Genomic DNA, 10744 nt, shown 5'->3' on the forward strand with positions numbered 1-10744 from the left:
TGAGCCAGTTTTAGCCTAAAATAATGTCTACCCAGTTCACCGACTGCATTGTCCTTCTGTTGTCTGCAAGGATATAAAATACATTAGCTGGTGCAAACACTCTATAAGCTACCAACAACCCTAGACAAGTTCTATTGTCATCCAGTTTTATGGCATACTTATGTACATACTTATGGTATTTACTATCAAAAGGTAATCCCAGTATTAACACTAAGTCAACACAAAGAAAATTCCTGAGTTTAAAAGTTATAGTCGTAATCTGAGAAAAAATATTTTTAAGTGGTTTTAATTCCACCAGTGAGCTATATCAATCAAACAATGATCTTTTTCACTATACTGCAGCGTCATAATGCTTATGTTGTTTTTACATAAGAAAAACCATTTGTCTCCATTGTGGTCATCATAAAGAAAAGCTAGAAAGGTTTATTACATTGAAAAAAATAATAGAAATAAATACTATGTATTTAACTTCTAAATTCATACCACAGACAAAGAAAGCTGTCAAGTCTTCAAAAGATACAACCAAACTCTGATAAAAGACAGAGGATTAAAGGCTTCTTTAAAAGATGGTGCTAAACTTGCTCGCATGGCATTCAAACCACAACGTACCATTTAGTAATATGCAGTGTCATAATTAAATAGCAATTTTATCAACTGCGCAAGTATTTCACCGCAGTAGCCATTAAGCCGTTCATTTGACCGTAACCGATAGCGATATAAATAGCAACTCATCACTTACCTATCAGTAAAACAAGAACTCTTCGAACTATCGAAAGACATAATGAATTTAACAAATACGACAACTGTGGAGTCGCTGCTTGATAGCCGACCAGGCATTTTGTACATTATATCCTACTGTATTTTAGCCTGTATAGTCGGATTTACGTTAAATATTTTGATCGTCTTTGCTATTCGATATGGAGTACACACAAGTTCAAAGGTTAAAGTCCAGCTGATAAATCTGGCGATTGCTGACTGTTTGTTCGCATTTGCTTATCCGGTTTACAGCAGTACGATTTTTCTTTTAGATGGTTGGTCGATCGGCCTAACACAATGTTATTTTTACGTGTTTGTGTTCAAAGCTGCATTGTCTGCCTCGCCACTATGCAGCGTTGCCATCTCTTTGGAACGGTTGGTTATTATATTTTTTCCATTCAGAGCTAAGCGCTACAGAAGATGCCATAAGCTCTTGGTGATAGCGTTGATATGGTTCTGCTCTTGTCTCCTCTCGGTGGATAACATTATATATGTACAAGTAGCGTATGAACAGGATGGTGAAATATATTGTAAAGACGGGACATATCACCATGATGGAGAATTGGATGTACTATGGAAGTGGGTGGTACCGACGGTAGAGATAATAATACCATTCGCCACAGTTCTGCTTGCATACGCGTTGGTCTGCATCAGATTCTGTTTGAGAGGACGAAGTACTCTGATGCGAAAATCTTCTAAAAGATCTAAGAAAGGCACTGATAAAGTAGGTAACAAGTTTATATCACATTCTTTTGGTTCAGATCGAAAGCCAACATTTTTGCTGAATAAATGGTTTATAGCGAGCCAAGTAACGACCTCTTTTGTTTCCAAACATGGCTGATTATTCACATAACAGCAAACTTAATGACTTAACTTTTACCAACTATAAATTAAAATCTCTTTGCCTATACCGAATTGAGTCTGCTAAATGCAGTTTGTGCTGTGATGGTTAGTTTTCAGAAAGTGTGATAAAACATTTAATTACAGGTCTACTTTGGTTACAAAGTCTAAAGTATTTTTATTCACACAAAGCCACTTTAACTTATAATTATATAAATGTATTATCTATATATATCTTATTAAAATAACTATTTCTCATTATTTTTTCCAGCTTCTGGGGGTTTTGGCGGTAGATGCTTTTATCTCACTCGTACCTTCTCTCGGCTTTTACCTATATCTCTATGCCTACAAGCCTCCTGTTGAAGGAAACTCAGATGCAACCATTCAAGATGTACTAGAAGCGTTATATGTTACCAGTGCCTACTCTATGCCACTTATACACCTCGCATTTAACCCATACATCAGAGTAAGTTCTTAAGTTTTCTCTAAAGATAGCCTAGAGTATCAACCTTGAAGTAGGCTGATGTATGGAGGCTTGAACTTGACTAGTATTAATACGAGACTTGAAGATGAACTTGGATGAAATTTTAGTAGATTTTAAAAGAATGCATCGGTATTTTCTGTCAGTTGCAAATTGCAATTATTTTTTATGTTTGAGGTCACCTGACTGACGGGATATTTCAATATTATTGGCAAAACTTTATTGCTGTCAAAATACTCAGATCAAAGCACAACCACCATTATGACATCTATAGTAACCAAAACAACTGACAGAATAGCGACGCACAATGCTGCAACTTCAGCGCACAATGCCTCCAACTTGAACAGATGGACAGCAACAGTAGCCGATATCAATAACAAAAGAGACAGCAGTCGCACAACTAGTGATGTAATGTTGGCAAGTTTTTTTCTGAACGTTTTAACAATGATCAAGTTTTGTCGATTTTAATATTGAAACATTTTGGCAATCAGACTGCCTCAAACATAAAAGAAAACTGACTAAAATTTTTTTCCAAGTTTATCTTAGAAATGTATGTACATCCTATGTCTAGAACAAAAAGACTATTTGAAAATAGTAAATTATGAAAAGTAAGTGATTAAAATGATAATACTGTTTAAAAATACCTTAAAATATAAGGTTTTAATTTACTTTTAATTCATGCCAATTTCATTCTTCAGGTAAATTGTAACAAAATTTAAAATGTTTATATTTTACTCATAAATGCCTTATCGTAAAATATCACTCAGTTGAAAAATTAGATAAATATAATCAAATATTTTAAATAAGGTTAGACATTAAGCATTCATATACAAAACATCAATAACTCACAAACTATCAGATCATAGGGAGAGGGGGCAACTTCTGAATCATCGAGAATCTAGCTTAACATAAAATAAGAATGAGACAAGAATTACTAGCTGATAATTCGTAAAAGAGTACAATCAGTAAAATAGCTAATGATGTCATGAAAGGGTTTTTGAAGGCTGCTACTTGGCTTGAAAATATGAAACAAAATATTTGATACATCTTACAGTAATTTTAATGTTACAAATAAAATACATGTATCAAACTTTCAAGTCAGCATTAGTATAAACTATTAAGTCAAATTACATACATTGGTAAACATACAGTAGTCAAAGGTACAGGCTTACACGGTTGTTAGGTAATGACCCATATCTAACATTGCACCCGCTTTATTTTCGTAAGAGTTATGCAAATAACAAGCCTGATAAATTTATGCCAACAGGCGGTTTAAATACGTTAAATCTTTTATTGATCATAAAAGAGCACAGGCAGTTTTATAAAGTTGTTATAACCAATATGTGCTAATAGGTTTACTGGCTAGTTGAATGTACAGAAGCTAAATTCAAGTTTCTGTTGAAGTTACCTAAGCAAGTTAGAAAGATGAGTCATTGAAATAAATATTCTTTTATATCTATAGTACTGGCACGCTGTACTTCACAAGGAGCCTATGCGAGTAATGTAACTAACCTTGCCTGCTGAAAAACCTATCCTTTCGTATATGATAAATAAATTAGTAGGAACTGCATTTGCTAGAATTTTCTAGTTTTTTATATTATAATCTAGCCATCTCAGAGGACTACCAAAAATCAATAAATATACAAACAAATTTATGTAAATACATATATTTGCATTTAATCGAGTAGCGTATGCTATAGAGCTTCTTTACCAACAAAGATTTTATCAGTAATAAGCCAGCATTTCCATTTTCACATTAAGTACATACACTACATGCTGTAGGTAGTACAACGCTTAGGCCATAACATCAAATATATCTAGTCAGGTTTAAAATGCATAAGTCAATATTGCAAAAACTTGCTGGCTCATAGCTTAGCTGAACAGATTATAAATGCCTTGGAACACAGATGTAGAGTGTACTCAGCCTGGCAAATATGTACTTTATCCTAAGCTCTCCACTTGTAAACACCTTGATCCCTATTGATTTCATGGATATGGAATGCCGTAAAACTGTGTAGTTTGGTTGCAACATGGTTGAAGGAAATATCTAGTCGACGGTTCTTACATCCTGTTGCAAGTTTACTGCCTGCTAAATCGTATATTGAATGACTTTTGAAGAAACCAATTTGAGGTAACATTTATTGATATCTCTTTGCATTTGATCTAAAATACATGTACATGCACATGCACAAAATAGAGGCAGTATTTACAGTCTCTTGCACAAAAGTGCTCAATAATAAAATAGACCGACGTATAATTAAGTAAGATGAAAGTTTAACTTCAGTTTAAAACAATTGTATCACTAGTAGTTTTATATTGCAAAGCAATAATCATCAGATAAAATTGCTAACACTAAAGACGTTGTGTATATAAAGGTTGAAATAAAAGCATAGTTGTTAAAATATGGAAAGCATCGCTGATAAGTAGGATTATAATTAGCAAATTAGTCAAAAATTATTAGAGGAGAATCTAAGGCTATGATTCATTATTAGAAGAAATTCTAAGGCTAAGATTCATTATTAGAGGAAAATCTAAGGCTAAGGTTCCTTATTAGAGGAAAATCTAAGGCTAAGATTCCTTATTAGAGGAGAATCTAAGGCTAAGATTCCGCATTAGAGGAAAATCTAAGGCTAAGATTCCTTATTAGAGGAGAATCTAAGGCTAAGATCCATCATTATTCATAGTTGTTAAAATACCTGAAAGCATAGCTGATAAGTAGGATTATAATTAGCAAGCAATGCGATGATGTACAATGTAATGAGACAAAGCTTAACAATTTGGGTATTAAAAAGGTAAGTTTTAAAATTACTGGAAAGGAATCTGTCAGCGTGTCTACATGTTTATACAAGCTCACACTTTTTGTTGAAAGTAGTGGTTTCAGGTTTGCATATGATGTAGAATTTCTCATATAGACATAGGTTACATCTGCCTGTTGTCTTATTATACAATGTTGATGTTACCACTATCTCCTGCTTGATGTTATAATTTATGTTTTTCTCCTTCAATGTCCATATATACTTACTTAGCTCAGTGCTTGATATTTTGCACTCATTTCTAAAGGTTGACATATCTCTGTGATATCGTCGCTAAAATGTAGTATCTGTCAAACCTATGTAAAGCTCATCTGGTAAGCTATCCTCAGTGGTGACTGTTGCTCTGTATATGATAGACCTGCTCAAGCACTTTCCTTGCAGTAGACGGCTACTACTATCTCGGCAGTTGCAGTCTCTCGATTTTGTATTTATTGGCGTATTATTACGGCGCTGCAATAGTCCAGTGTTGTGAGGACTGATGATATTTCTTTAGTTGTTCATGCAGCTGTAGCTAATTTCAACCGAGTTTAGATTTAAAACTTTATGTGGAATATGAGATTTTGGGAACTTTATGTTTAGAACGTAAAAAAATGTCTTACCGATGTTAGTTGCTACAATGTTGTAGAAAAGTGGATTACACCATAGCACTTTTCTTTGCCTTGTCTTTTTGCTGTTACTTTGAGCATTAATCTCCTGGTCAGGCTGAAACACAAGGTTGTAAATATGTCCACTTTGATAGAGTGCTTGCTGGCATATGTCAGTTTCAGCAGTGAATGTAATGCGGTCTGATGATAAGTCATTAAGTATTTTGTTTACACCCTGTGGTATGTCGTTTATTACTTTAGATGGATGGTTAGACTTGGTATGTACATAACGGGAATTAGGCTAGTGGTAGATTCTGTGTATACCTGTAGTTAGGTTGAGGTTGACATCTGAGAAATTCATCACCCTTTTGTTTGCGGATTCGGTTATATGCAGTCCATTTTTAAGAAAGGTGCAACAGAGTTTTTTTAAAAGTTTCTTTCCGCTTCTCTTCGAGTTTTATTGGTTATTCCAACAACGTCATTGCGATATAATCCAAAGGTGTTGCCTATTTCGTTATGAATCTATTTGAGTATGTACACCCCGACTAGCTCACAGCATTCCACCCCATAGTAATGTCCCGACTTAATTAATCCCGACCAAGTCAGAGATTGGTTAAGCTGGGTTAGCAATTTTATCTGATGATTGATTATTGCTTTGCAATATAAAACTACGAGTGATAAAATTGTTTTAAACTGAAGTTAAACTTTCATCTTACTTAATTTTATGTATATATCTGTATATTATACACATATATGTATATAATATATATTTATATTATATAAATATATAGTGTATATAATATAAATATATAGTGTATATAATATAAATATATAGTGTATATAATATAAATATATAGTGTATATAATATAAATATATAGTGTATATAATATAAATATATAGTGTATATAATATAAATATATAGTGTATATAATATAAATATATAGTGTATATAATATAATTATATAGTGTAAATAATATAAATATATAGTGTATATAATATATATAATATATATAATGTATATAATATATATAATGTATATAATATATATAATGTATATAATAGACATGAAGCGTATATAACATATATAATGTATATATATATAAAAATAAATATATATATATATATACATGTATATATATATAATGTATATATATATAAATATATATATATATACATGTATATATATACATATATATATATGTATATGTATATGTATATATATATATATATATATATATACATATATATATATATATATATATATATATATATATATATATATATATATATACATGTATATATGTACATATATGTATGTGTGTATGTAAATATATAGTGCTAGCTGTTAGAGTCTTTATCTACAATAGTGACATCTGCCAGTTTTTATATATATATATAGGGTAATGGCAACTATCGATGTCTATATATTAATAACTATTGTCAGATTCTATATATAGTGATGACAGCTGTCAGAGTCTATATATCTAGTTATGACAGCTAGTAGAACTTATCTGTATTCATAGAAATGAAACAAATTAATTTTGGATTGGGTGTTACTTACTGCCACTCGTATTATCATGAAGAACATTACAGCTGCCACTCTGATAAAGTGGTTTAAAATTTATTAGCAATATTTATTGCTTACTTCAGTAATAAATTTGTAAGAAAAACTACGCTTGTCTAGTTATGAAGGAAGGTTCTATTTAAAAATTTTAAAGACTTCAGCCATTCCTGTATTCCTAAGCAAGAGAAATGAAGAAAGACAATGGCATACAAATGATGCCATAGATGACATAAAGACAGTTGTGAAGATTGCGTAAATGCATTACTTGATACATTTCTGGTGTTTTTGTCTAAATATAAAAAACCTATAAATTACGAGAAATAAAAACATCAAGTTAAAGAACTACGGTTTCAACTGCCACAATGGTAATCTGGTGAAAAGGAATCTCTTTGAGGCAACCATTTACTGTTACCAAATCCATAATATTATCACTCAGGTCTAATTAATACTTTTCTTTTGCCCTTAACAGTGATTATCTAGGTTAACAGGTGCTGGTGGTGACGGGCCACTAGCTAGATTTTTGCCTGCCATAATGTAGTCTTTAACCGCATTCAAATATCCTTATTAATGTTTCTTCGGTGAGTCTTTGAAAAAGGAGTATTTAGCTTTTGTGAGTGTTTTTACGATCTGCATCTGACTAAGCCCAATGGTAACAAACAAAAGATTTGACAGTAATGTCTTGTATCAAATCCTCACTTTCTATAAATGTAGGCTCGATTGTTTAAATTCTATAGTGAAGAAAAAATGGAATACTATAGAATCACACTAAAATAGCAAACTACACTGGCTGGTTAAGATTCATTGAAAACCATAACTGTGTTTACTACTGCAGATGCATCCAGTCACTATATCACTGCAATCTCTTTTGCGATTGTGTATTAAAACCACAGTTGTCCTTTAGCGGAATATTGCTGGAGCCGAGGCCGGGCCGTAGTCTACACACACAAAAAAACAACAAAGGTACACGTAGTTATGAGCAAAAACAAAGTATCCACCCAAATATCTTACCAATCCGATGAGCAGCACACACAAAAACTAAACCAAGTGACAGAGCCACCTATCATGTCAAAATATTCCAAGTTTCAAGTCATGTCTTGCACAACTCACCTTATGGTTTATCAAAACTTGTCCAAAAGTCCCTATTAATTTGAGACTGTCCAATTGCTGTTTTAGAAATGGTCGCCGCTAGCCTAGCCTAAAAGAAGGAATCAAAAAGTTTGGGAGCACTCAGCAATGTCCCGATAGTTACTAAGATGTTGAATTAGGACGTTAAGTTAGGCTAGCTGCGACCATTTCTAAAACAGCAATTGGACAGTCTCAAATTAATAAGGACTTTTGGACAAGTTTTGACAAACCATAAGGTGAGTTGTGCAAGGCATGACTTGAAGCTTGGAATATTTTGACATGATAGGTGGCTCTGTCGATTGATTTAGGTTTTGTGTGTGCTGCTCATCGGATTGGTAAGATATTTGGGTGGATACTTTTGTTTTTGCTCATAACTAGGTGGACCTTTGTTGTTTTTTAGTGTGTGTAGACTACGGCCTCGACTTCGGCAATATCTCGCTAAAGGACACCTGTGATTAAAACCATATGGAAGGCAAGTTTTTCTACCCTATGTATGTTATATATGCATATTGTATTGTTATGTTTTACAGAAGGACTTTTTACTGCTGTTTCAAAGACTAAGGTGCAAAAAGACAGCAGAAGTGATAAAGAAGTTTCCAGACAATCAAAGCAAACGACCTACAATCGCTACTGTAACAGATAACATAGTTTAATATTAATAATTTACCTTCACTCAATACAAACTGGCCATAGATAATATTCAATAGACACAAATTTTTCTTCATGTAAAAGCCTTTAAAATTGCAATCCCTTAGCAAGTTTACTTTTTTAAATCAGTCAAATGGCAGCCATCTTAGGTGCTAAGGTGAAAACTGTGATACTAATTGAAAATTTAATATTGTGATGATATCTTATGGGTATTTAGCAAGTTCTAGTTGAACTACAGGTTTTTCGACAAACATAAAATGATCTGTTCTCTATTTATATATTTTATTTTTTAGCAAAGCCGTAATCTGGTATAAAAATACTACTTGTACTTGTCTGTCGCATGGCTGAACTGGTACTTAGTATAAATGGTGATTGTTACCAGCTTATTTTACTAATAACTTGCTCTGTTAGTGTTTTTATGAAACATGTGAATTGTCCTTTCTGAGCATGGTCTCTTTTTTTAAGCAACTTCATGATAATTTCAGATAATGGTGTAAATATTATTGCAATATTTATTTATTTACATTTGAAGTCCTTCAATCATTTTTGTACAAATTATTGATTAATAAATGTTTTCAGTGAGATTTACTTAACAAAAAAGTATTTGTTATGCTTTAAATTTGGTTGGTGCACATAGCTGTCAACCCATGATAAAGCCAAGAAACCAATAGTTCCCAAGAACTCTTCTAGTAAGGCAACAGGCAAAGCCAATATGAGTTGAGTTGTGAAGCATCATGCTATGTGTATAGTATAGACGAGTGCTTATATTTGGTAGCTGTTACTCTAAGAGCAAAGATACCTTACTTATTGAGACTCTATAAACTGATATCTCAGTCACTCACTCTCATCCACACTCACTCTCACTCACTCACTCTCATCCACTCACTAACTCTCACTCACTCTCATCCACTCACTCACTCACTCTCATCCACTCACTCACTCACTCACTCACTCACTCACTCACTCACTCACTCACTCACTCACTCACTCACTCCAATGAGGGATGATTGATAATTAATGATTGCTTTATCTTTGATACTGGTCAATAGAACTTGAGATAAAATAGCCAATAGCAAAAAAGAATTAACACTGACCAATCCATAACATATAGCTACAAACAACCACAAAACTCCTAAATAGAATGATAGTATTAACCATGACGAATGCACAGTTATTATCAAACAACCAGGAACAACTAACGGTTAACCGACAGAAGAAAACAGCTTTAAACCATCACGGATGGGTTATTGATGAATATACATAGTTCATCCAGTTGGTTCATCAGGTGATTTCAAGCTATTAAATGATTGTTGATGAGGATTTGACTAGTACAAACTTTCACCCTGATACTGTTAGCCAGTCCCTTACCATTCCTTCATCTCATAGCTCTGCCCTAACATTAGCTCTCACCTCTCCCTTCCACCTTCCCTTCTCCACAATCTCGCCTTTTTCAGGGCGATCGTTTACTGTTTGTGAGCAATTTGTCGAAGACTGAGTATACATTAAGTCGTTGACTAACGACCTATGCAACATACGTCCACCCAACTTTGCGACCATGTCTGTGGGAAGGTCAGGCAGCTCAGTGCAAAATCCGTTCTTTCTTATTTTCTTTAACCTTTTTCATTTTTTTTTGTTATGGCGAGTTTTTTTCTGCCACACGATAACTATAATTTCTCTCAAACTCGAAATTTGGCGATTTGTATACTGATTATATACGTTATTATGAGATATAAGTTGCTTGCCATGGCGAGTTCAGCGTTATTCGTTATGGTAAAAACGATTCGTAAACAGATAAATGATAAAATCTTAGTTAAAAATTTGAAGTTTTACATCCAAATCGTCTTACGACTGGCTGGAACCAAACGTGGCTGTAAGTCACGCTGTCTGTACTGTACTGTCTGCTTATTTTACTGCAAGGACAAAAAATAGCT

General features: G+C 33.2%; 1 protein-coding gene across 1 annotated transcript; it reads left to right on the forward strand.

Annotated features, from left to right (window-relative positions):
- Positions 1-1351: 1351 nt before the first annotated feature.
- On the forward strand, positions 1352-9396 carry LOC137402115 (uncharacterized). The gene is made up of 3 exons (XM_068088581.1): positions 1352-1480; positions 1868-2062; positions 8696-9396. Exons 1-3 carry the CDS (start codon positions 1439-1441, stop codon positions 8816-8818), a joined length of 360 nt encoding a protein of 119 aa, XP_067944682.1. The 5' UTR covers positions 1352-1438; the 3' UTR covers positions 8819-9396.
- Positions 9397-10744: the final 1348 nt, after the last annotated feature.

This window comes from Watersipora subatra, chromosome 8, assembly GCF_963576615.1.
Source record: "Watersipora subatra chromosome 8, tzWatSuba1.1, whole genome shotgun sequence".
NCBI lineage: Eukaryota > Metazoa > Bryozoa > Gymnolaemata > Cheilostomatida > Watersiporidae > Watersipora > Watersipora subatra.

Coding starts and splice junctions, on each gene's coding strand:
- LOC137402115 (XM_068088581.1), top strand. CDS start 1,439: ATGCGAAAATCTTCTAAAAGATCTAAGAAAGGCACTGATAAA. Junction 1,481..1,867: donor CTAAGAAAGGCACTGATAAA/GTAGGTAACAAG, acceptor TATTTTTTCCAG/CTTCTGGGGGTTTTGGCGGT. Junction 2,063..8,695: donor CATTTAACCCATACATCAGA/GTAAGTTCTTAA, acceptor TATGTTTTACAG/AAGGACTTTTTACTGCTGTT.